Consider the following 26,831-nt stretch of genomic DNA (forward strand, 5'->3'; position numbering starts at 1 on the left):
TTGTAGGCAGATTCTTTACCATTTGAGCTACAGGTAAGTCCTTCCTACAGGGAAGACCTTCACTAGGACCCTCCTCTACACACTTGCACATCTTTTTGTCCGAATGGATACCAGTGCAGAGGCCTGGGGGAGGTTCAACAATACCTATTATGGGGCGGCAACCCCTCCCTTATTGACTCTGTGCGTGTGCAGTGGGGGAGACTTCCTTGACCTCAGGAGCGATAGATTTGCTCATCTTATCTCTTTGTTCTAGCAGAGCTAGTTCCTGCCATTAACTTTGTCCTTGGGGTGTTAGGGAAAACAAAGTTACAATTTATTCTGCTTGACAAAGTCCAGCTGCTCTGCCCAGGGCCCATCTATCTCTTGCCTAAGCTCTAGAGAGATGCCAGGCCGGTTCCTGGGAGACGTGTCTTCATGGCAAGATGAAATAAGAACTGCTCATCCGTTTTATGTGCCAACTGTGTCTTCTCAGGTGGCTCGGTGGTAAAGAATCTGCCTGCTGATGCAGGGGATGTGAGTTTGATCGCTGGCTTGGAAAGATCCCCTGGAGAAGGAAATGTCACCCCACTGCAGTACTCTTGCCTGGAAAAATCCCATGGACAGAGGAACCTGGTAGGCTACAGTCTATTGGGTCCCAAAAAGTTGGACATAACTTAGTGACTAGACAACAATGTGCTCCTCACCATTCCAGATTCCTATTTCTTTTAAAAATTGTGTCTTACTGTTGGTGGGAATGCAAACTAGTACAAGCCATTATGGAGAACAGTGTGGAGATTCCTTTAAAACTGGAAATAGAACTGCCATATGACCCAGCAATCCCATTGCTGGCATACACACCTGGGAAACCAGAATTGAAAGAGACACATGCACCCCAATGTTCATCACAGCACTGTTTACAATAGCCAGGACATGGAAGCAACCTAGATGTTCATCAGCAGACAAATGGATAAGAAAGCTGTAGTATATATACACAATGGAATATTACTCAGCCATTAAAAAGAATACATTTGAATCAGTTCTAATGAGGTGGATGAAACTGGAGCCTATTATACACAGTGAAGTAAGTCAGAAAGAAAAACACCAATACAGTATACTAACGCATATATGTGGAATTTAGAAAGACAATAACGATGACATTATATGCGAGACAGCAAAAGCGACACAGATGTATAAAACAGTCTTTTGGACTCTGTGGGAGAAGGAGAGGGTGGGATGATTTGAGAGAATGGCATTGAAACATGTATATTATCATATGTGAAATAGATCGCCAGTCCAGGTTTGATGCACAATACAAGATGCTCGGGGCTGGTGCACTGGGATGACCCAGAGGGATGGGATGGGGAGGGAGGTGGGATGGGGGTTCAGGATGGGGAACACATGTATACCCATGGCTGATTCATGTCAATGTATGGCAAAACCAATACAATATTGTAAAGTAATTAGCCTCCAATTAAAATAAATAAATTAAAAAAAAATAAAAATCGTGTCTTAGAAATTATAGCAGCTCAGTGTGGGTTATCAATGCATTAGAGTAGGGGGTCCCCAACCCTTTTGGCACCAGGGACCAGTTTTACAAAAGGTAAATTTCGACTGACGAGGTGGCACAAGGGATGGTTTCAGATGATTCATTCGCATGACGTTTTTTGTATACTTTATATGTCCGTTATTATTACATTGTGGAATATAATGAAATAATTACACAACTTACCATAATACAGATTCAGTGAGAGCTCTGAGGTTGTTTTCCTGCAAGTAGATGGTCCCATCTAGGGGTGATGGGATAGCCATGAAAGTGAAAGTGAAAGCAGCTCAGTCGTGTCCGACTCTGTGACCCCACGGACTATATGGTCCATGGCATTCTCCAGGCCAGAAAACTGGAGTGGGTAGCCTTTTCCCTCTCCAGGGGGTCTTCCCAACCCAGGGATTGAACCCAGGTCTCCCGCATTGTAGGTGGGTTCTTCACCAGCTGAGCCACCAGCTGGGAATGCCACGAGGCGTGACTAAATAAAGATGAAGCATCGCTGGCTTGCTCTCCCACCGCTCACATCCTGCTGTGTGGCCCAGTTCCTAACAGGCCAGGAACCAGTACTTGTCCATGGCCAGGGGACTGAGACTACAATTCTACTTCCTCCAATTCCCCCACAGTGAGTGGATTCCTTTGGTTTTTTTCCCAATACATGCGCAAAGTGTGCACACATACACACACGTTCCTGTTTCATTTATGAATGGAACCTTTACTCACATACCATTTTTGAAACATACTTTCCCCTACTCTGTCTTTGCTTAATACGATGTTTGCAACTCTCTGTGACATTCTATCAGCCTATTTAACACATATGAAGAAAGTGGTTCAGAGGGGTGACACCAAGTGACCAGAATAGCTGATGTGATACAAGCTTGCCCACTGAACCATTCTGGATGAGGGTGGAAGAACCCCTGGAGAAGGCACAGTGGGTGAAGTGTTTTCAACACAGGCTGGGGGACATTTCATAAGCCAGGCTTCTGTGATTTGGCAGCTGAGATGTTTGTGTTTGATGAAAAACCATTGGGGATGCTCCAGCCTCCTCAGGTTCTGCACAGAATTTCTTCTTCTGAGTGTGCCTGCCTCCTGTGCTGCCTCCCCTTTCCCTTCTACCACCTGATCCAGGAGTCAGGGGAGCCAGGCCAGTAGACCCTGTCCTTGTGTTGGCTACAGAGACCTGCTGTGGCTTGAGTATTTGGTCCTGGCTACAGAAAGTTAGATACCTGCTTAGAGCTTCAATATGGGGCTAGAATTTGCTCTGCATGTTGCCCTTCATAAGGATCAATTTATTGTTGTCCCATAGCTAAATCACATCTGAGTCCTTGCAGCCCCATGGATTACAGCATTCCAGGCTCCTCTGTCCTCCACTATCTCCCAGAGTTTGTTGAAATTCATGTCTCTTGAGTCAGTAATGCTATCTAATCATCTCATCCTGTGCAGTCTTCTTCTCCTTTTGCCTTCAATCTTTCCCAGCATCAGGGTCTTTTCCAACAAGTCGGATTATTGCATCAGGTGGCCAAAGTATTGGAGCCTCAGCAACAATTCTTCCAATGACTATTTAGGATTGATTTCCTCTAGGACTGACTGGTTTGATCTAGCTGTCCAAGGGAATCTCAAGAGTCTTCTCCAGCACCATAGTTTAAAAGCATCAATTTTTTGGTGCTCAGCCTTTTTTATGGTCCAATGCTTTATGGTCCATAAATGGCTACTGGAAAAAACCATAGCTTTGACTATACAAACCTTTGTCAGTAAAGTGGTATCTCTACTTTTTAATATGCTATCTAGGCTTGTAGATAATTTTAATTTTAGTTTCATGGCTGCAGTCACCATCTGCAGTGATTTTGGGGGCCAAGAAAATAAAATCTGTCATTGCTTCTACCTTTTCCCCATCTATTTGCCATGAAGTAATGGGACCAGATGCTAAAGGTCAATCACATGATCTCAACTTTTAGCACAGATGTCAAAGGACAACACCCACTTGCCATTTTGTGCAGCCTGGATGTTCTACCCAATGTCTGTTCTTGGAGGCTGTTGCTCCTCATTCAGGTCTCTGCCCATCCACACCCTTGGACTAAGGTAGGATGTTCTCTGGACACATCACTCACCACTCTCTGACACATCCTTGGTGATTCATTCAATCATTGCCCATCTCCTCACAAGATGTGAGCCCCTTGACAGCAGGGAAAATATCTGCAGTGCTCACTGCTGCATCCCTGTGCCTGAAATAGTAACAATCATGGTTGTAGGAACAGCTCCAAAGGTATAGATTTTTCTCTTTATAACTGAAAATTAGAATTAGCAGGATGAAGGAAGGCACTGTGCTCCCTGTGTCCTTTTCTGAATCCAGGCTCAGGAGTCTTATGGCAACACTTCCTAAAACTCGAAGCAGTGTACACAGTTCCCCTAGGTATCTATTTAGATGCAGTTTGGAGTCTGTTTCCACACGGGGGTTTCTGTATTTATTTGCAAACTCTCAGGTGATATGGTGGGATGGCAGTTTGAGGACCACACTTTCGGCAGCCTAGCCTTGGAACTGCCTGATGCAAACCTTTCTCTCCTTCCCAGTTTTACAATGAGTGTTATTATGTGTCAGGCTTTGCTATCACCTGTACAGTCTTATTTAACTAATTTGCTGGGGAGCTGCTGCAAGTTGCTTCACGTCTCTGAATTTCCAGCTCCTCCTCTGTAAAACTGGGCCAAGGCTGTTGGAAGATTACGTCAATAACAACGACAACAACAAACAATGACTTGCATTTACTGACCCCTTCCTCTGTCTTCTGTGTTCTGTAAGCATTGTCTCTTAGTGATCCCTCCCATTTTCCATGAGAGGTGATGCTAATGAAATGCCCACTTACACACAGGGAAGAAGGAGAGCTTCATGGTTCAGGCTACCCAGCGTGAGGCCTGGGTCACAGCCTGTTTCCATCACATATATGACTTTGGGTGAGTCACTCACATAGTTTTCAGTCTCAGTTTCCTCAACTCTAAAATGAAAAGCAAACAAAAAAGTTCATACATGAGAAGGCGTCAAACAGCTTCAGTGGCCCCTGTTGGCAAATGCTGGGTGGTGGTTGCCATTGCTGCTCTAGGCTTCCTGCTTATTCCTGGCCCATAGTTGGTCTGCAGTGAGTTGAACCCCTTCAGGCACTGGGGCTCCTTCTATGTGTATGTTGTCATTTCATGGTTTATCATATTCTGGCCTTGCCACTTTAACCCTGATGTGAATGAACTTGCCAGGAGGCAAAATCTACCCCTGTGGAGGAGAAGGTCATTCTTGGGGGAAGATGCACCCCACACCCCTGAGAACATTAGGATCCTCCACTTGAATCCCCCAGCCAGTGTTGAGGGGAAGGATGTTTGGAGTCTCTCTAGCATTCCACCAGTTTCAGGACAGTCCTCTCCCCACTCCCCTGCTCAGTTTCTTTGCCAGGAGCTCCATCCTTCAAGTTCTCTGTCACCTGAGACCACACCACAGGACAATTCTGGACAGGATCAAGGAAGGACCAGGAGGGGACACCAGATCCACTGGGTGGTTCATCCCAGATGTGGGAAGATGATCCACGTGATGATACGAGGACCTCAAGATATCTCTCCACTGGGGTGACCATATTGGCAGAGAATCCACCATTATAAATGCCCCCAGATTAGTAGAGTGTCATCCCTTATGAATGGGAGTGGAACAGTATAGCACAGGAGAAAGGCTTAGGCTTGGCGGTATGACAGACCTGGCTTCTTTCCAGCTTTGCAACTTAGGTTAGAGCTTTACCTCTATGAACTTCAGTTTACTCTTTTGTTAAATAGGTATCTTTCCTTCTGCCATCACTTGGGCCCGTCTGCCTGACCCCAGGGTGCTGGCCCAGAGCCCTGAGGGAAAGGTGATGCATTATCTTGCTGGAAGAACATCCTGCACACAGTGGGATTACTATATGTAGAGCACTGGACATACAGTAGGCATACTATACATGGAGCACTCAGCACACAACAGCTGTGTTTTACATAGATTATCAAAGACACGGTAGGTTTTCTTTACATACCACACCTAACACATAGTAGGTGTGCCTTGTGTAGGGACTCAGCACTTAGTAGGCACGCCTTGTGGAGAATCTTCAGTACACCCTGGCCATGTAGAACACCTCGCATACAGTAGACAGGATTTATGCAGAGTGCTTGGCACACAGTAGGTGCACTTTCAGTAGCCCATCCAGAACATAACAGGCACGCTTTATGCAGAGCTTCTGACACACTGTAGGCATGCTTTTTGAGGGACCCAGCACACAGTATGCACTTCTCATATACAGTTGTCACACAGAGTTGTTTCCTTTATGCAAATCTTATTTCAGGGTCTCATCCAACATCCCATTTCCCAGATAGGAAGGTTGAGATCAGAGAGGGTCTTCAAAGCCCACAGTATGAATGAGGGTGGGTCAGAACTCCACTCCCAGCTCTGCCTCTTCTGTGTGCATACGATTCTCTCTAGGTCCCTTGCAGCCTTACCCTTCATGTCTCAAGATGCCCTCTTCCGACTGAGTCCTTTATTCCTTTGTAATTCTCAGCCGGGGGTGTTTCTCTGCTCCTGCTCCCAGCAGTCATGTCTCAACCTGGGCCCTGGGCTGCTGAGAAGCAGGACTTGAATTCTTGTCAGGCTGTGTCACCAGGAGGTCAGAGAGTTCAGGTCTCCGAGCTCCCTGTTTCTGTACCCAGAAATGTTACATGACACCCTCCTGGCCCAGGCATGGAGAGGAGCCTTGGAAATGACTTCAGACAAGGCTGAGCTAGGCCCTGCTTGCATGATACCTGAATGTTCATGCTTTTATCTGCTACACTGTGCTTAGAGCAGCAGGTATGGCTGCACACCTGGGAGCCCAGAGTCATCTTTACCTGCCCCACGATTTTCCCATTTGGGATGTGATGAGTCCTGAGCATCCAGTGTACAAAATGTGACCCTGAACTTGTTCACAGGCCTCACCCTTTATTTGGACAGCCTCCAGATAGGGAGGAGGTAAGCAGGCAGTGAGGATTGGCTGGCTTAGTGTGGATCCTGGCAGTTTTTTCTTGGGTCAGGGTCAGACCACGCCGTCCCAGGAGGAGGAGGGGAGTTGTGCAGTACAAGCAGCTCTTGACAGAAGGTGAAAAGCTGGGGGTCATGGGGCTGGGGAGCCTGGCCTGGGGTGGGAAAGGCCACTGTTCTAGGCAGGGTGGCTCCAGGGAACAAGCTGGTCTGGGAGATGAGTGGATGTCAGTAGATAACTAACACACAAACATTCTGTGTGTGTGTCTTTCTATCTCTCTCTGTCTCTGATTCTCCCTCTTACCCTGACTTTCCTTTTTTGAGCCCATGTCTGCCCATTTCTGAGCCTGTCTTGCCCTGTCCCCAGCACTGACCCTGCCCTTTGCTCCCTTGCTCCTCCACTCTATCTCTGCTTCACAGCTCACCATCACTGCCTCTTCTTTCACCCTCAGGAGCTCAGCCTTCACCCTGTTTGCCCCACAGGATGCTGGAGCTGAGCCTATCTCGGCTGGGACTCGGGCCGCTGGCAGCCTCCCCGTGGCTGCTGCCGCTCCTGGCTGGGGTCTCCTGGATCCTGGCCCGCGTCCTGGCCTGGACCTACACCTTCTACAACAACTCTCGCCGCCTCCGATGTTTCCTGCAGCCCCCAAAACCGAACTGGTTCTTGGGTCACATGAACCTGGTGAGTATGGGCAGCAGAATGGGTCTGGGGGATCAGGGTGGATAGACTTTCTGAGGGTCAGGAATGGGGCTCAGGTTGGGGGTGGGGTCTAAGACAGCAGACAAGCAAGGGAAGCCAGGGAGCCCCCTCTTCCTCACTCACTCATTCCTCTGCTCTGCCATAGAGACCTTCCCCACATCCTGTCCTTCCAGCCCTAGTCTGTTTTGAGGTCCATTTCCCGCCTGACTTCCATACATTAGTGCACGGAGAAGGCAATGGCACCCCACTCCAGTACTTTTGCCTAGAAAATCCCATGGACGGAGGAGCCTGGTAGACTGTAGTCCATGGGGTCGCAAAGAGTCGGACACGACTGAGAGACTTCACTTTCCCTTTTCACTTTCATGCATTGGAGAAGGAAATGGCAACCCACTCCAGTGTTCTTGCCTGGAGAATCCCAGGGACGGGGAAGCGTGGTGGGCTGCCGTCTATGGGGTCGCACAGAGTCGGACACGACTGAAGCGACTTAGCAGCAGCAGCAGCAGCAGCACATTAGTTCAGGCTGTACAGAGCCTGGTCTCCTGGCCTCTCCAGTCTCCATGGTGACTTTGAGGTCTCCTCAAGGGTGCTGTCCAGGGTCTGCTCTGCTTGTGGTCCATTTCCTGTGTCTTTTCATTCTGGGTTACAGCTGTCCCACAGGAATTGGCTATCAACTCCCCACCCCCACCTATAGGACCACAGCTCCCCATACCCTCTCCCAGGATCCCTTCCTCTAATCTTACCTTCTCTCCTCCCAAGATATCCCAATGGGCTCATTGCCCAACCTGGATAAAGTTCACTTCTTCTTTAAGAAGCCCTCTGTACTTGCCAACTTTGTGCCCAGACTTTGATCTTTGAATTGGTTCTGCTTATGATTAATAAACAGTCAATTGTCCAATTATATATTAATCGCCTTCCAGTGGGGTCACACAGAGTCAGACACGACTGAAGTGACTTAGCAGCAGCAGTTTGATGCTAGTTCTAGGGAGCAGTCACTACAATGTGTACTCCAGGGCTGGCATACTGTAAGCACGCAAAATAAATGTTTGGTTATCTAGGTGACGAACTTGCCATTACCCTCTTCTGTCAAGGTCAAAGGAATGAGTACCCAGCCCTTCCCATCTAACAGCCCGGCTGAGAGATGAGAACATTTTTTCTTTCCTGTCTGGGATGAGAACTACAACTTGAGGGAGGACTTGACTACAATTTTCCTGTTTATTATGGCAAAGTTCAGAAGCCCAGAACAGGGGGCACTCCAAAGCTTGCTGTGTAGATTTCCTGAGAGTCTGGGTCTAGAAATGGTCTCTGCAAGCCCTGGAGGTGACAGGAATGTTATAAAATTACTGCAGTTCTGCTCTTCCCTCCAAGGGCTTGGCTGTGTGGTCTGGTCTGGACTTTTCCTTCCTGCGGCCCCTCTTGCTGTGTGACCTTGGCTGAGTCACTCTCTCTCTCTGGACCAGTTCTCAAAGTGCACTGAACCCTCACCTGAGGTCCTTGGGGAGAGGGGAACAAAGCCCCAAAGTAAAAGTGACGTATGTTCACCTGCCTAGAGCACCTGGAGCACCTTTGTCAAGCTTGAATGGAGCATCCTGATGGACCTGACGCTTCTCTAGGAGCATCATCTTCTTCCCGTTGGGCTGCATATGGTGTCAGTTTCTTCATCTATAAGTGGTGTGATTGAAAGTTGTATCCTGAGGTTGCAGAGGAATAGACAGACAGGATGCACTCTTCACAGAGCCTAGCCAACAGAGAAAGTTTGTAGGTCTGAGATGCTTTCTTGATTAATGTCTGTCCCTTGGGATCTGCCAGGGCTGGAAGGTCCCAGGTCTGCAGACCCTTTACCATGTAAGGAACTGGAGGCCATGTGAACCATCCAGATTATGAAAGGATGTGGGACCCAAACCTAGGGAGAAGTCCTGAGGCCACCCTGCATCCACAAACCTCCCCCATAGGGATCTCCTCCTGTAGGCACTCCTGGAACTGGGACCACTCCCAGGACATGAAAAATCTGACTTCTTAAGTCAAGGTCAACCTCCCTATGGGTAGAGAGCCTGTCTTTTCCCTGTGTCCTGGGGTACATCCTTGGGACTTGGAGATGCTCCATGTCCCTTCTGCCCCCAGAGAAGGAGGAAGCAGAGATTCTCTCCATCTGTACAGAATCTGACATACTGTCCACTGCTCCTTCTGGAAGTGATGGCTCTTCCCTTGCTTGCAGGTGCCCTCCACGGAGCAGGGCCTGATCTACTTCACTCAGATGGCGGCCAACTACCCCCGTGGATATTTGATCTGGTTTGGCCCCATTATCCCAATGGTCATCTTCTGCCACCCTGACATGCTCCGGAGCATCACCAACGCCTCAGGTACCCAGGCAGAGCTTGTGGTGGTGGGTGCCATGACACATTTGAGGGATTCCAGCTCCTCCTTGCCAACATTTGATGTGGCCCCTACAGGACCATGGCCCCTCCTCCCCTCTCTGGCTCAGCCGTTTCCTCCTTTCTTTCATATATTCATCAGCCCCCATTTCACTGTCTCCTTCTTCCTCACTCTGTTATCTATACCCCACTCTGGTGCCCTGTTGAAAGATGTCCCAATCTCAGGACTCAGAGATGGAACAGGATATCCCTGATCTGGTATGGTTGGTCAGGAATTGGCTGGACGGAGATAGGCTGTGGCGACCCAAAAAGAAGCAAGGTCCTCTGTCAGGGCATGTTGGAAGGCTTTCTGGAAGAGGAGGTGCTGGAACTGGATCTGGAACAATGAACAGATATATTTGAAAGCAGAGGGTAGAGTGATGCAGTGGGCATCCATAGCATCCCAGGCCCCCTGGCAGGTCTGCCCTCACTCATCCCCAGATCCCCAGCAATGAAAGTTTATGTCTGGTGCATGATCTGGGCTGCTATTTTTGTGACATCCACCTCTCCAGTGGGTCGGTTTCTTGACCGTATCCTGTGGCTCAGCCACTTCTAATTCTGGGCCTTCCTTCCCGGCTGATCCAGGGTATTCGAAGCGGGGACGGCGTCGGCGACCTATTTATTTATTTAAATATTTTATCAAAGATATAAAGAGTAATAGGATGAGGATAGCTCAGTAGGAAAATTCAGTGGAGAAAAGAGGCTGAGTGGCTTGGTTTACGCCGGAGACCAATAAAACTTCAAGACAAGAAGTTTGCACCACTTACGTAGGCCGCAGGCGTCCTTCCGTTCTCCCGAAGGAGAGGAGACACTGAGGCCTCCCCGGTCGGATCTTAGAAGCCCAGGCATAATTAGTAAGCATGGCGGGTTCCGCGCTCCAGATGGAGACTCAACCAGAGTGAGAGAGAGAGCGACATGGGGAGACCAGTATTTCGAGAAACTGATCCCAATTCTTTATTTTCCAGAGTCTGTTTTTATACACTGAGATGTTATACAAAAGTCACGTGGGGACAGCAGTCCTGACTTTTATTAAAGTCAGGTGCTTCACACAAATGTATACAGAGGTCTTAGGGATGTTACATCATCTTCTGGCCAGGGGGGCCTGCTGACAATTTACGACCCTCTCCTTGTGACAGCGGTCAGTCAGTCAGGACACTTATTTCTCCAGGGCTGATTAGTCTCAAAACAGACGCCACCCAAATAAGGTTACATTCCTACAGGGTGAGGGTGTAGTGGGTTTTAGTTAAGGAAAGAATTTACTTAGCCTAAGGTCTAACGTGATTAATATCAAAGGTTAATACTTATTCCTTCTATATATTCATTAATGTGTGTAAGGGCAGGGGATATGGAGACTTAGCAACAAACGTTGGCTCAACAAATGAAAAACCCTTCACCAACACAATTTCTAATTAGCCCACTATACTTATAGTTTTCTAACTTCTCTAAAGAACCTGTTTTTAGAGGGTTTAAAGCATCTCGTGCCTCTCACGGTTGGGAGGCTGTGAGCAATCACATGTGGCCCGACGAGCCTGTCAGGCAGGCTAGAGAACCTTCAGAGGAGTTTGTAGGTTAAAACACTCTTGTCACACCCAAGAGTTTTTATTGACTGGAGCTCTAGGTTAACTCCTTCTCCGAAAGAGGTGGTGGGGGACAGCCCCCCGTAAAGTCAGAGGTGTAGGTAAGAGCACAAAGTAGTAAAGTAGGCAGGCTCTGGTTATGGGGGTAGATGCTCGAGGAGTTCCAGGGGGACTCCTGAGGCTCGATCCCGCCTTTGCATATGTCGAGCCTCCTTCCTCATGACCTTTGTCACGGGCGGAGTACCTCACTCTGGCCCCCAACACAGTGCCCAGGAATCTCCCTGAGGAGACTCTACCTCATCCCACCCTGGCTCCCTAACTTTGTCCCCTGCCCCGCCCATCCACAGACAGACCAGGCAAGCAGGGGAATGGGCAGCTTCTGACAGAGACCTGGTTTCTGACACCAGAATGCTGAGTGACTCTGAGAAGGGCCCTAGCTCTCTCTGGCTGCTGAAGTTTCTTTCAGCTGTTAGTGGTGGAAACTCAACCCTGTATGATCTATACAAAGAAAGAGTATCAGTTGACTGTAAACTCCAAGGAAGATGTCTTCAGGACAGCTGGATCTGGGTCTTAAAATGTCATCAGAAATCTGTTTTCATCATTTAGTTCTGTGTTCATCTGTGATGGCTTCCCTCTTATCCTGGTAAGATTGAATCCTCCAAGCTAAACCTCCATAGAAAAGTGAACTCATTAAAAACAGTTTTAGAAAAAGTTGAAGGTTCCCTTTAATTTGCCTGGCTGGGGTCATAAGACCAATTCCCATGTTCCTGAGAGTCTGATTGCATGTCTTGGCAGGCACAGGGTTACCTGAGCTATTGTTTTAGGGCTCAGAGCAGTTCAGTGGTTAAGAACTCAGACCCTGGATTCAGGCATACCTGGCCTCATGTGTCAGGCATAGTATCTGTGTGACTGTGGGCAAGTCATTTCAATATTCAGAGCCTCAGTTTCCTTATCTGGAATATGGGGGTGGGAGAGAAGTGAGTTGAACGTGGTGTTTGGGTCCACACAGGGAAAGACCCTTTCTATCCCTGCACCTGAAGGGACATCCAGCTGTCCTTTATGGAGAGTGTGGGGAAGGAGCCTGAGAAAGCGTGAGGACAGAGGAGCAGCTGATGAAATTGATTCATGGCTTCAGGTGCGGCTCTCTGCCCTGCAGGTCCTTCCCTCTGGCAGCCTAGAAGAGCTTGAATTAGGTCCTAATTGTTCCTCTCCAGATTCAGAGCTGGAAGGAAGGTCTTCTGTACACACAGGGCCTGGCCGGCACCTATGGGGATGCTTGCTGCTGGTGGGTGGGGCCCTGGCACGTGGTCATCTACATCATCCACCCCACCTGCATCAAACCTGTGCTTTTTGCTCCAGGTAGATCCTTGGCCACAGCTTGTCCCCTGTCATGGTCTGTGTTGCTTCTAATTGGGCAGCTGATCATGATGCAGACAGTGGGGGGGGAGGGGGGGGCGGGGGGTGTGGCCAGGGTACCACTGTTTCTCAAGGCAGACTCCCACCTGCCTGACCTCCAGTCAAGTCTGTGCAGTGTCTGTTGCATGGCTACATCTGGTCACATTTATGTATCCACATGGATTCTGGTTACAATTGGTGTATGTTATACCTGGTGCCACCTAGTATATTTTATACCTGAGCTCAAAGATGTTCTCAGTCATGTCTGGAGCTCACCTGTGGCCAAGGACATTTGAGGCATCTAGGAGTCTCTCCGGTTCTTATCTGAAATGTCATTAGAGATTGTCTGGTTCTCCTGTTAATCACTCCTGGGCCACATGTGAGGTTTGCCTCAGGTCTGGGGCTCAGGGTCACTTTGAGAAATGCCTGAGACCTTGTGTGAATCCTGCCTGTTTTAGGTCTTAAGGTATGCCTGGATCACACATGGTTCATGTCTGTGAGGTCACTGGATTCAAGTCATGCCTGGAGCCTGCCTGGGGCACCCTGGGAACAGGTCAGATGGTCTTCAGGTCCATGGCAGCGCTGTTGCATCATTTCAGGTTGTGTCATGCATGTTGGGGCCATGTCAGGCCATGGTAACACATGGGGCCATGTCAGATGTCTCAGAAGAGGTCCCCGTGCTGGGGCAGGTGTGGTGTTCTTGGTCCCTGTAAAGGTGTTTTGTAGAGGGCTGGGTTTTGCTTCCGTGTCAGAATGTGTTGGACTCTGTAGGCTATGTCAAGGAATGTTGGGGCATGTTGTGTCACTCTGGGGTGTGTCTAAGCACACTGAGTTGTGTCTATGGGCTCTACCTTTGCTCTTCTCTGTGCTGCAGCCTGGTCTGGTCACTTCTCCCTTCCCAGCTTCCTGTGCTCTTGGTCCCATTCTGTTATATTGGTCTTGGAGAGGGAATGTAGATTCCTGGCTGGAAGCCTCCATCCCTCAGCAAAAGTCCCTCTCCTTCCCATCTACGTGGCCCCTGATTTTCTTTATTCATTTCAGCTGCCATTGCACCCAAAGACATGCAGTTCTATGGCACTCTAAAACCCTGGCTTGGTGAGTAACTGTGAGTGAAGGGGATTGGGGATGACTTTGGGGATCCAGGGGAAGGTTCCTTTGCTCACTCCCTGTGGCTGTCTCTGCTAGGGGATGGGCTCCTGCTGAGTGCCGGTGACAAGTGGAGCAGCCACCGTCGCATGCTGACACCCGCCTTCCACTTCAACATCTTGAAGCCCTATATCAAGATTTTCACCAAGAGTGCAGAGATCATGCACGTGAGTCTCTTGAACCCAGGATCCCAGCTGGAGCCTTGAGGATAACGGGGACTCAGGAACATCTTGTCTGGAATTCTGGATCTTCCAGTTGACCTTGAGGCCATTGTTCTTCCTTCTGAACCTTAGTTTCCTTGGCTGATAAATAAGTATAATGTGAGCCTTGCTTTGCAAAGTGGTCAACATAATGTAATGGAGCCATGTTCCTGGCACATAGTAGGTGCTCAGAACGTGTTAGTTTCTCTTTTTCTTCACAGAAGCCTTGGAATCTTGAGACATATTTTAGGAAAATAATGAATGTTGTATAGTAGTTATTCTGGAGTAACAAATCACTTACAAACAATAACACAAAAGTGAAAGTCACTCAGTTGTGTCTGACTCTTTGTGACTCCATACAGTCCATGGAGTTCTCCAGGCTCAAATACTGGAGTAGGTAGCCTTTCCCATCTCCAGGGGATCTTCCCAACCCAGGGATTGAACCCAGGTCTCCCACATTGCAGGCGGATTCTTTACCAGCTGAGCCACCAGGGAAGCCCAAGAATACTGGAGTGGGTAGCCTATCCCTTCTCAGATGATCTTGGATCGTTTCACTGAGGTGAAATGGACTTCCTTTTGTGTGATTCTCTCCCTAGAAGACATTTCAGGTTTGTTCACTGGCAGAAGCAATATTCCAACAGACTGAGAAGAAACTGCAATGCCCTTTTATTTTTATTTTAGTTTTTAGTTGGAGTTTAATTGCTTTACAATGTTGAGTCAGTTTCTGCCATACCACAATGCTAATTAGTCATATATAGCAGCTTCCCCGTAGCTATCTGTTTTACACATAATAGTAATATATGCATCAACACTACTTTCTCAATTTGCTCCACCCCCTCTTCTCCCTGTTGTGTTCAAGAGTCTGTTCTCTATATCTGAATCTCCATTCCTGCCCTGCAATTAGGTTTATCAGTGCCATTTTTCCAGATTCTATGAAAAGTGAAAGTGTTAGTCTCTCAGTTGTGTCCAATTCTTTATGACCCCATGGACTGTAGTCCACAGGCTCCTCTGTCCATGGAACTCTCCAGGCAAGAATACTGGAGTGGGTTGCCATTCCCTTCTCCAGGGGTCTCCCTGATCCAGGGATTGAACCTGAGTCTCCTTGCATTGCAAGTGGATTCTTTAATGTTTGAGCCACCAGGGACGCAAATTCCGTATATATATATATATAACAAAATATTTGTTTTTCTCTTGGTCAATATAAAACTTACTTCACTCGGTGTAACAAGCTCTAGATTCATCCACCTCAGTACGACTGATTCACATTTGTTCCTTTTGATGGCTAAGTACATTGTACCTATGTACCTATGTACAACAACTTCTTCATCCATTCATCCGTCAATGGGCATCTAGGTTGTTTCCATATCCTGGCTATTGTAAATAGTGCAGCAATGAACATTAGGGTATATGTGACTTTTTGAACTATGATTTTCTCAAGATAATTGCTTAGTATTCCTGGTTTTTAAAGAAATCTCCATACTGCTCTCCACAGTGGCTTGTATCAATTTATAGTCACACCGATAGTGCAAGAGGGTTTCCTTTTCTCCACATACTCTCCAGCATTTATTGCTTGAGACTTTTCGATGATGGAAGTTCTAAATGGGGTGAGGTAATACCTCACTTTAGTTTTGATTTGCATTTCTCTAACAATGAGCAAGACTGAGCACCTTTTTTGTGTGTTTATTGGCCACCTGTATGTCTTTGGAGAAATTTCTCTTGAGGGCCTCTGCCCATTTTTTGATTGTCTTGTTTGTTTTTCTGATTTTGAGCTGCATCGGCTGCTTGTATATTTTGGAGATTAATCCTTTGTCAGTTTCTTTATTTGCAATTATTTTCTGCCATTCTGAGGGTTGTGTTTTCACATTATTCCAGATGGACCTAATTGATATCTACAGGAAAACCCTTCCAAGAGCAACAGAATACATTTTTTTTGTCCTCAAGTGCACATGTGACCCAGGATAGATCACATCTTGGGTCACAAATCAAGCCTTGGTAAATTTAAGAAAATTGAAATTGTATCAAGCATTTTTTTCTGACCCCTATGCTATGTGGTTAGGTATCAATTATAGGAAAAAACTGCAAAAAACACAAACACAATTTAAAAATACCCAAAACCAATGACACTGAAAACATGACAACTCGAAATCTATGGGATGCAGCAAAAATAGTTCTAAGAACTGCTTTTCAAGCCTACCTCAAAAAACAAGAAAAATATCAAATAAACAACCTAACATTACACCTAAGGCAAATAGAAAGGAAGAACAACAAACCCCCAAAGTTAGTGGAAGGAAAGGAATCAGAGAGATTGGAGCTGAAATAAAAAGAAATGAAGAAAAAAGTACCAAAGAGCAACAAAATTAAGGTGTTTCTTTGAGAAGATAAATAAATTGATAAACCATTAGCCAGACTTCTCAGGAAAGAAGAGGGAAGACTCAAATTGATAAAATTAGAATTGAAAAAGAAGTTACAACAGACAATGCAGAAATGCAATGCCTTTTCGGGTCTTGGTTTGGGGTACCCTGAAAGTCAAAGTCACTCAGTTGTGCCCGACTCTTTGTGACCCCATGGACTATACAGTCCATGGAATTCTCTAGGGCAGAATACTGGAGTGGGTAGCCTTTTCCTTCTCCAGGGGATCTTCCCAACCCAGGTCTGCCACACTGCAGGCAGATTCTTTACCAGCTGAGCCACAAGGGAAGCCCAAGAATACAGTAGTTGGTAGCCTATCCCTTCTCCAGTGGATCTTCCCGACTCAGGAATCGAACTGGGGTCTCCTGCATTGCAGGTGGATTCTTTACCAAGTGAACTATCAGGGAAGCCTATGGGGCACACTAGTCATCATTTTTCTTAGGTTATTGGCCAAAGCAGGTCCAAGGTCAACTCAGAATCAAAGGATGGTGAAATAAGCTCCACACCCTATTATAATCTACTTAAAAATCACATTGCAAAGGGTTTGAAGATTTTGTGAAGTGCTTGGGATTTTTCTATACTTGCAAATGGACAAGTGAGCTTGTTACTGTTTCATGGATTCTGCCATTAGACATGAGAGTCCTGAGTCACAGACAAAGGATAATTTATGGCATATGCTTCCTGTTGGTTTGTATTCTTCTTCCAAATAATCAAATTCTATGAGGATGACACAGGTGCCTGCTCGTGTAGTATGTTGTATTACAGTGGGTAAAACTACTAGGTTTAGGGACTCTATGACTTTTAGAACTAGAAGCAAGCCTGATATTTTCCCAGGAGGACACATTACCTCACTCCTCAAGGTTGTTTACTACAAACACAACTCTGAGAAATGGCCCAGGTAAAGAACATCAGGGTCTTCCAATTTTTTTAGTATACCAAGCAAGAATATGCAGGGATACTCAAGGCCCATGGAGGACCTTGGCCTTTCTCAACATAGGGGACAGTTTCCAAATCAGCTTTTAACAATGAAGATGATGAAAGCAAGACTTATTGAGCATTGGATTAATGTCACAAATTGATAAAGAATATACAGAGAGCAGGAGGCTGAGTCAGGATTTAAATCCAGGTCTCTTGACTTCCAGCAATGAGAACTTCACGTTCTACAAGTAACAGCTTACACTTCCACTCAAGCCTGATGCTCCCTGGGGATGGTCCTGGAACCAAGAGGCAAGGTCTTAGGGTAGTCCACCCAGGTGGTTGTGAAGGGGCCCCAGCTCTGTCTCCTTCTCTGACCAGGCCAAGTGGGAGCACCTGATCACAGAGGGCCACACCCATCTGGACATGTTTGAACACATCAGCCTCCTGACCCTGGACAATCTGCAGAAATGTGTCTTCAGTTTTGACAGCAATTGCCAAGAGTGAGTTTCATCGCTGGGCCTGGGAACATGAGTCATAGACTCAAGGAAATAGATGGGGGAGGGAGGACTGAGCAGGGCAATTGGAAGGGCCTTCCTGGAGGACGTGGCTCAGAGACGGACAACCCAGGACAGGAAATGCAAAGAGAAGGAGCTATCCTTCCTGGTAGGTAGAATCCTTTGATAAATGCAAGGAGGGTAGGATGAGAAAAGTATGCGCAACTGTGAGGAGACACCACGAAAAAAGGTTGGAGGAATGAGAAGGTAATATCTTAAGGGAATTCTGAAGTCAGGCTAAGAAGATATGAACTTTATTTGAGGTTTCCTGGAAGCTATGGAAGGTGTTTGAGCACATGAAGGTCTTGGTTAAAGTTGAGCTTGGACATCCGACTCAAGAGAATCCAATAGTCATTTAGACACTGGATGCTGTTGACACTGGATGTAAGGAGACTAAGGAAGGGGCTAGGCCATTGACCAGCTGGGAAAGGATAAGGGCTGAGACAAGTGGACAGTATGGAGAAGGAGAAGGGGGAGATACTGGGTGAGAGAGAAAGGAGAGAAGCATGGTATCTAAGCTATGCTCTGGGTGCCTGGGGCATGGAGGCAGCTCACTGAGATAGGATGTGGGTTGAGAAGAGTCTGAAGAGTCACATCTTCTGGCTCATCCCCACGCTGTATCTATGGGTTATTTGTTCTTGGAGCCTCAATTCCTGAAGGGAGGTAGATCCTAGCTTCTGGGCTTCAGGTTTTAAGTTGTTGCCTCCCTTATGCTCTCTTCCTCAGGAAGCCCAGTGAATATATCGCCGCCATCTTGGAGCTTAGTGCGCTTGTGTCAAAAAGAAACCAACAACTCTTCCTGTATATGGACTTCCTGTACTATCTCACCTCAGACGGGCAGCGCTTCCGCAATGCCTGCCGCCTAGTGCACGACTTCACAGATGCCGTCATTCAGGAGCGGCGCCGCACTCTCCCCAAGGAGAATATTGATGACTTCCTCAAGGCCAAGGCGAAGACCAAGACTTTGGACTTCATTGATGTGCTTCTGCTGACCAAGGTGAGTTCCTCCGGGATGTGAGTTCGAGAGGTAGAAAGGACTTTGATCTGATCAAATAATTTGAATGGGATGCAGAGGGTCCTGGGGAGCCGTGGAAGGTGCTTGTAGAAGGGAGGGATGGGTCAGGGATGTTTTAGAGATGATCATTTGCAGTATAGCCTGTAGGGGACTGCTGAGTCTGAAACTGTGAAGGGCCTGTGATTTGATTCTAATGCAAACTGATAAGTCAGTCTACCACTGCGATAGGCTCTACATGTAGGTACAGAATCTATCTATCTATCTATATATATATATACAGAATCCTGGAGCAGAGCAGCACATTTATTTCTCATGGCCATAATAGTAGCCTGAGTAGAATTGTAGCTCTGGGTCCCCATTCCCAAATGCCTATTAGGGCACCATGATGCTTTTTTTTGTATATCAGCCATGCTTGGATCTCAGTACAAGTACCTCTAGATTTTGACATTTGGAACTTATACAGGGCAATTGATACATCAGCCCCTTTATCCCTATGGAGAGAGGGAGAGAGGGACTGGAAGAAAGATTATTCTGGAGCTTAAACAAATACTCTGGTGAGAAGGCAAATTCTAAAGGTTCTATAGTTTATAACCCAGGTTGTAACCCAGATTGCCAGAAACTTTTTGCAGAAATCCCCTGTCATGTATAAACATGAAAATATTTACAGATCACTGATTCCTCTCACCAGGGACAACACAGTAGAGAAAGATGTTAAGGAGGAGGCCTATGGAATATGGCCTCTAGTTACAGGCTGAGCAAAGGATTTCTAGGGCTTCAGGTTGGGATTGGGTTCTTATATGCAGTTTTACAGATTGTTTCACATTAGACTCAGGGGCCCTCAGAACTAATGTGATTCTGGGGATCTTTCTTTCTCTGCAGGATGAGGATGGGAAGGGATTGTCAGATGAAGATATCCGCGCTGAAGCTGACACCTTCATGTTTGAGGGTGAGGGTCCCAGTTTGGGGCTAGAGGAAGGGAGGGAACTTGCTGAATTGACCCTGGACTACCCCATCCCTCCCCATGGGCCTTAATGCAAGGGAGCTGTCCATGCTCTAGTACTGAAGTAACCCAGAGACCCAAGCGGTTCTGGATGCCCCTCAGGCCATGATGCCACAGCCAGTGGCCTCTCCTGAGTCCTACACAGCCTTGCAAAACACATAGAATACAGGAAAGGGCAGAGTCTCTCTATCCCAGGGACTTGGTGTGTGGATCCTGGGCTACCTCATCCCTACCAATACCCCCATGGTCCTTACTGTGAGGGTGCTGTTCACCTTTGGTGCTGAAGTAGCCCAGAGATCCAAGTCTTTCTGGATGCTACTCAGGCCATGACACCACAGCCAGTGGTCTCTCCTGGATCCTGTACAACCTTGCAAAGCACCCAGAATACCAGGAGCGCTGCCGGCAAGAAGTGCAAGATCTTTTGAGGGACCGTGAGTCTAAAGAGATTGAATGGTGAGTTCAAGACCTCATGGCCTTTTTTTGAATCCCTCTCCTTGGCTCTGCTCCCTGGTTGGGGAAGAGAGAAAATCCTTTTGTCGATTCTTTCACTTAGTGGGAATAGGAACAGAACGCAGAGGCAAGATCTAGTACTCAGCATGCATAGCAAGGCAAGCTGGCTCTTGGGACAAAAATTTGGATTCTGAGATAATTTGCAACAATGTTTGAGGACAGATGATGACACTTGGCACATATTCAGTAAGTGAACTTCCCCTCCACTCCCTTAATTTTCTCTCTGAAATCACATGTTTTCAAACATCTTCACTCTGTGTTTCCTCATTTCCTTTCCCCTCTAGTTCCTCATATTATTTAGTCCAGGATTCAGAAGGATCATTGAGGGAATAAGGTATTCAACTCTTGTCCAGGGACACCCCCATCTTTCTCCACCCAGTCCCCATTTAGTAAACACTGCCACCCTGCCTCCCTATCCCCAGTTCTATACCATCTCCAATTCCTTCCAGCTTCTTTGTTGTCCTGGAGATTCAGGAAGGTCCCAGACGCCCCCAGTCTTTGCCTTCCAGGAGCTCCCAGCCTGGTGGAGGCATAGTTTCAAGTCAGGACACTTCCAGTGTACATGGGCAGGCCTGGAGTTTAGGCTAAGAGGGACAAAATCGAGGGTGGAAAAAAGTGCCTCAGATGAGACCCTGAGTATTGGTGAGTAGAGTAGATATTTGGGTGCATTTGAGATATAATTAGGTCAGGAAGACAGCAGGGAATAAATTAAGAACTAGGAGGAAAGGAGAAGAGAGAGAGAAAGGAAGGATGGAGAGAGGTGGTTGTTGTGAATATATAATTGACCTGTGGGAAGCATAATATTAATACACAGTATCCCAGAGCTTGAAGTGGATATCCATTTTTGGATATCCATGTAATCTCCAGGCTTTTAATGGAGCCTAAAATTTTAGCATGAAGATCATACTCAGATCAGATCAGATCAGTCACTCAGTCGTGTCCGACTCTTTGCGACCCCATGAATCGCAGCACGCCAGGCCTCCCTGTCCATCACCAACTCCCGGAGTTCACTCAGACTCACGTCCATCGAGTCAGTGATGCCATCCAGATATCTCATCCTCTGTCATCCCCTTCTCCTCTTGCCCCCAATCCCTCCCAGCATCAGAGTCTTTTCCAATGAGTCAACTCTTCGCATGAGGTGGCCAAAGTACTGGAGTTTCAGCTTTAGCATCATTCTTTCCAAAGAAATCCCAGGGCTGATCTCCTTCAGAATGGACTGGTTGGATCTCCTTGCAGTCCAAGGGACTCTCAAGAGTCTTCTCCAACACCACAGTTCAAAAGCATCAATTCTTCGGCACTCAGCCTTTTTCACAGTCCAACTCTCACATCCATACATGACCACAGGAAAAACCATAGCCTTGACTAGACGGACCTTTGTTGGCAAAGTAATGTCTCTGCTTTTCAATATGCTGTCTAGGTTGGTCATAACTTTCCTTCCAAGGAGTAAGCGTCTTTTAATTTCATGGCTGCAGTCACCATCTGTAGTGATTTTGGAGCCCAGAAAAATAAAGTCTGACACTGTTTCCACTGTTTCCCCATCTATTTCCCATGAAGTGATGGGACCAGATGCCATGATCTTCATTTTCTGAATGTTGAGCTTTAAGCCAACTTTTTCACGCTCCACTTTCACTTTCATCAAGAGGCTTTTTAGTCATCTGCATATCTGAGGTTATTGATATTTCTACCAGCAATCTTGATTCCAGCTTGTGCTTCTTCCAGCCCAGCGTTTCTCATGATGTACCTGCATATAAGTTAAATAAACAGGGTGACAATATACAGCCTTGATGAACTCCTTTTCCTATTTGGAACCAGTCTGTTGTTCCATGTCCAGTTCTAACTGTTGCTTCCTGACCTGCATGCAGATTTCTCAAGAGGCAGCTCAGGTGGTCTAGTATTCCCATCTCTTGAAGAATTTTCCACAGTTTATTGTGATCCACACAGTCAAAGGCTTTGGCATAGTCAATAAAGCAGAAATAGATGCTTTTCTGGAACTCTCTTGCTTTTTCCATGATCCAGCAGATGTTGTCAATTTGATCTCTGGTTCCTCTGCCTTTTCTAAAACCAGCTTGAACATCAGGAAGTTCACGGTTCACATATCACTGAAGCCTGGCTTGGAGAATTTTGAGCATTACTTTACTAGCGTGTGAGATGAGTGCAATTGTGCAGTAGTTTGAGCATTTTTTGGCATTGCCTTTCTTTGGGATTGGAATGAAAACTGACCTTTTCCAGTCTTGTGGCCACTGCTGAGTTTTCCAAATTTGCTGGCATATTGAGTGCAATTCACATGTTGTTAAATTAACCCTTAGATACCCTTGTTGCTATGGTAAACCATATAGTGTATCTGGATTGAAAAATATTTATAAGTTTATTTGGATAATACACATTCACATTTCTTGATAAGTTCAATTCAGATGCTTTATATCATGGAGATGGGAATGGCAACCCACTTCAGTATTCTTGCCCGGAGAATCCCATGGACAGAGGAGGCTGGCGAACTACAGTCCATGGATTCTCAGAGTCAGACATGACTAAGATACCAACACACACACACACTTTGTATCATCACCATCATCTTTTCTTTTATTATCTCTTCTAACTGACTGCTATTTCTAATAGAAAAACTAATAATTTAAGGATAAAGCTTTCTTGTCCACAGCAAGCAACAGCAAATGCTAAATATTTAGTCTCTTATCATTAGGGAAAATAAAGGTTGTTTAATAAAAGCTCTGGGTCAACTAGGGATGTATATGGAGAAAAGTTAATTCATCCTGCTTCTTGGGCATTGTAAGAAAATAACATCCACACGAATTAAAGATTTAAATGAAAAATAAAGAAGTCTTAAAGTCTGTAGGATAAACCATGAAACGTTATTTTCTAGCTCCAGAGTGTGGAAGGCTCTGTTTTTGACACAAATTCCAAGAGATGTATAAGACATTGGTATAAGTTCCTTGAAATGAACAGCAGTGTGTATGGTATTCAGTATGCTACTATATAATTTTTTTTTAATGCAAAAAGGTACCTCTGGAAGGATACATAAAAAATAATCACTAGGAAAACTGAGGAGGGGAAGTGAGTGCTGTTGGAACATAGGGGGTTTGTCTTGAAGTTTTCCAGTTTTGAGCTAGTTAACTGTGTCAGCTATGAAGAATTTAAATCACCACACAGATAGGGGGGGATTAAAAAAAAAGAATTCAGCCCCCCCTTACTGGATCTTGTCTTCAATGTTTATAAAAGTTTTCCAGTGAATTCACTTGTTTTCTAAATATAAAATCACTATCTGCAAAAAATGACACATTTGCCCCACATTTCAAATGGCATTACTCTCCCCCCCACCCCGACATAAGTGTATTAGCTAGCATCTCTAGTCCTGTAGTTAAGAATAAACACTGAATCTGTTTCTTAGTCATTTGTCTTCTGATTTTGTGGTCTTGCCATAAAAATGTTTTACATTTACAAAATTGTAAAAGTTTCTATGATTGACTTTTAGGTGAGTTGTTCAGAAAATCTAAAAATATCTGGCTAAGTTTCTTCTAGTACTTTTTTGATCCTGCATTTCTTCCTTCCTTCCTTCTTTCTTTCTTAAAACTTATACTGAGTCATGATGGTCAAAGAAAGAGCTATCTATATTTACGTATATGACAGTCAATTTGGAGATATTTTATCGATCTGGGATTTTGTTTTAGGAAGAAGGATCTTAAGGAACAGTCGAAGGGCTGAGGAGTGTCTCTGTTTTTGTTTCCTGGATAATTGTCATGAGGTTTCCATAGGGACGACCTGGCCCAGTTGCCCTTCCTGACCATGTGCATCAAGGAGAGTCTGCGGTTGCACCCCCCAGTCACCAGCATCTCCCGCCGCTGTACCCAGGACATTGTGCTCCCAGATGGCCGGGTCATCCCCAAAGGTGCCCACAATGATTAGGGGAGGAGGTTCCTGGTCAGAAAGAGGGGCCAATAAGGCAGGAAGCACCTAGTCCTGACTGGTCCCTCCTGTTCCACAGGTGTTGTCTGCCTCATTGATATTTTCGGGACCCACCACAACCCATCTGTGTGGCAAGACCCTGAGGTGATGCCTCCCCCACTCCCTGCCTCCATCATCTTTGTCCATTCCCTTTTGGAGACCCAAAGAGGGCACAGGGTTCTGGCAAATCAGACATCACTCTCCCTGTGATACACACATCTGCCTCTCCAAGGATGGACGTCCTGGGAGATACCACCCAGTAACCCTGTCTTGTCTTGCCCCCAGGTCTATGACCCCTTCCGCTTCGACCCAGAAAACATCAAAGGGAGGTCACCTCTGGCTTTTATTCCCTTCTCAGCAGGTCCCAGGTGAGGACATTGGACATTTGAGGTGGGAATGCGGTGGTGGGGGTGGCAGCATCAGGGACTGAGATTCCAGGCATGACTGTCAGGCAGGGAGGTGGGAAAAATGAAGATGGTCAGAGTTCTGGCTTTCCTTCTCTCCCCTGCCCTGGAGGTGACAGATAAACGTTTGGGGAATGGAGGTGGGCCCAAGGAGGGGCCTGCAGTGTGCTGAGAGCCCTTTTCCTCCCGCGTTCAGAACTGGAATCTGGACCAGGCCCAGGGGATATGCAAACCCATGTCCGCAGTCCCAGGCATTGTTCGACTTCTCTGTCTCTGCAGATGGGGATGGGGGTTGTGGGCCAGATTTCCGGCTTGGTGGGGCTGGGATGAAGGTTCAGGGAATAGTCAGAGACACCACTCCTGCCTGCAGGAACTGCATTGGGCAGACATTCGCCATGACTGAGATGAAAGTGATCTTGGCGCTCACCTTGCTGCGCTTCCGCGTTCTGCCGGACAAGGAACCGTGCCGGAAGCCAGAGCTGATCCTGCGCACCGAGGGAGGACTCTGGCTGCGGGTGGAGCCGCTGAGCGCAGGCCAGCAGTGACCCAGCACCTTCTCTCCTGAGATCCTCTCTGACCCTAAACACCTCACGTGCAGATTGGAAATCAAACTTCGTGGTCACCTCTGCCCTAGTCTCGTCTAGAAGACAGCAAGGAGCACATGGGATCTGCTAGGTTCCAGGCAGGTGGGGGTTGCTGTAAACCTGGTGGCCTTTAGCGGGGCGGCTCAGAAGGGAACTTGGATCCTAAGTGTAAGACTACTCATTAGGAAAGTCCAACTGCTTGATGCAGAGAGGGTCAGATGACCTTGGATTTGCTCCCTGACATGGTAATATAAAGGTCACCGTCCCAGTCTGCCACTTACTAGTTGTTTGGCTTAAGAAAATTGTTTACCTCTCAGTTCCTTTATTACATAATTGTAGCCACTTTACTGGGCTGTTGGGGAGATTGAATAAACAAGCATATGCAAAATGACTGACTCTGTGTAGTAAGCGTTAGTAATCGATAAGAGTTCATTTCCTCACTTCTTTCTGCATTGCTTTCGTAAATTTAAAATGTTTTAAAGTCCTCATAGGTATATTTAAATTTGGGGACATGTGGAAACCTGCTGCTTCAGAAGACTATCATTAAAAGATTCAGCAACTTCAAAATTCCCATATTTACATCTATAGCAGTTTCACAGGGCCTTGCTGTGATGCTGACCTGAAGTTGGGAACTGAAAAAAATTTTTTTTCCTATCACAGAGTCATGACCAGGACTTCATTTTCATCTGGATGTTTTAGGGAGTGGAGGACAAGTGGGTGGAAGTGGATGGGGCAGGAGTGGGGCCACTTCCTTCAGCACTCAGGACAGCAGCTACCCCAGGACTAGCTGCACCCAGGTTGCAAGGATAGAGTCTTAGTCTCAGACTTTCAGGAGCCAGAGGACTTAATGGTTGCAAAATAAGAAAGAAACCCTATATCATAAAATAAGTGAATATTTAACATATTCTAAGCTGGAATCAAGATTGCTGGGAGAAATATCAATAACCTCAGATATGCAGATGATACCACCCTTATGGCAGAAAGTGAAGAAGAACTAAAGAGCCTCTTGATGAAAGTAAAAGAGGAGAGTGAAAAAGTTGGCTTAAAACTCAAAATTCAGAAAACTAACATCATGGCATCCGGTCCCATCACTTCATGACAAATAGATGAAGAAACAGTGGAAACAGTGGTTGACTTTATTTTTGGGGGGGCTCCAAAATCACTGCAGATGGTGATTGCAGCAATGAAATTAAAAGACGCTAACTCCTTGGAAGGAAAGTTATGACCAACCTAGACAGCATATTAAAAAGCAGAGATGTTAATTTACCAACACGGGTCCGTCTAGTCAAGGCTATGGTTTTCCAGTAGTCATGTATGGATGTGAGAGTTGGACTATAAAGAAAGCTGAGTGCAGAAGAACTGATGCTTTTGAACTGTGGTGTTGGAGAAGACTCTTGAGAGTCCCTTGGACTGCAGGGAGATCCAAGCAGTTCATCCTAAAGGAGATCAGTCCTGAATGTTCATTGGAAGGACTGATGTTGAAGCTGAAACTCCAGTACTTTGGCCACCTGATGCAAAGAACTG

The 26,831-nt window shown here is 46.4% G+C and overlaps 1 protein-coding gene across 5 annotated transcripts; it reads left to right on the top strand.

The window, feature by feature from the left end:
* LOC113896077 (phylloquinone omega-hydroxylase CYP4F2-like) lies at positions 1-25,699 on the top strand. 5 transcript variants are annotated; one of them, XM_027548083.1, is made up of 13 exons: positions 1-33; positions 7,014-7,212; positions 9,443-9,587; positions 13,652-13,705; positions 13,796-13,923; positions 17,662-17,783; positions 18,564-18,834; positions 19,732-19,798; positions 20,176-20,305; positions 24,130-24,263; positions 24,360-24,424; positions 24,605-24,687; positions 25,094-25,699. In XM_027548083.1, the coding sequence occupies exons 2-13, from the start codon at positions 7,015-7,017 to the stop codon at positions 25,266-25,268; spliced, it is 1,572 nt and encodes a 523-aa protein (XP_027403884.1). In that variant the 5' UTR covers positions 1-33; position 7,014; the 3' UTR covers positions 25,269-25,699. The 5 variants fall into 5 exon arrangements, with proteins under 5 accessions (XP_027403884.1, XP_027403881.1, XP_027403883.1 ...); XM_027548080.1 differs by lacking the exon at positions 1-33 and adding an exon at positions 3,519-3,598; XM_027548082.1 differs by lacking the exon at positions 1-33 and adding an exon at positions 6,546-6,648.
* The last annotated feature ends 1,132 nt before the right edge of the window (positions 25,700-26,831 follow it).

The sequence above is a fragment of the Bos indicus x Bos taurus genome, chromosome 7, assembly GCF_003369695.1.
Source record: "Bos indicus x Bos taurus breed Angus x Brahman F1 hybrid chromosome 7, Bos_hybrid_MaternalHap_v2.0, whole genome shotgun sequence".
NCBI classification, from domain to species: Eukaryota; Metazoa; Chordata; class Mammalia; order Artiodactyla; family Bovidae; genus Bos; species Bos indicus x Bos taurus.

Excerpts from the sequence above, each read along its gene's own strand:
- LOC113896077 (XM_027548081.1), top strand. The coding sequence starts at position 6,666 with ATGGGGCTGGGGAGCCTGGCCTGGGGTGGGAAAGGCCACTGTTCTAGG. Across the intron at positions 20,306-24,129 it reads GAGTCTAAAGAGATTGAATG|GGACGACCTGGCCCAGTTGC; the intron begins GTGAGTTCAAGA and ends AGGTTTCCATAG. Across the intron at positions 24,425-24,604 it reads CTGTGTGGCAAGACCCTGAG|GTCTATGACCCCTTCCGCTT; the intron begins GTGATGCCTCCC and ends TCTTGCCCCCAG.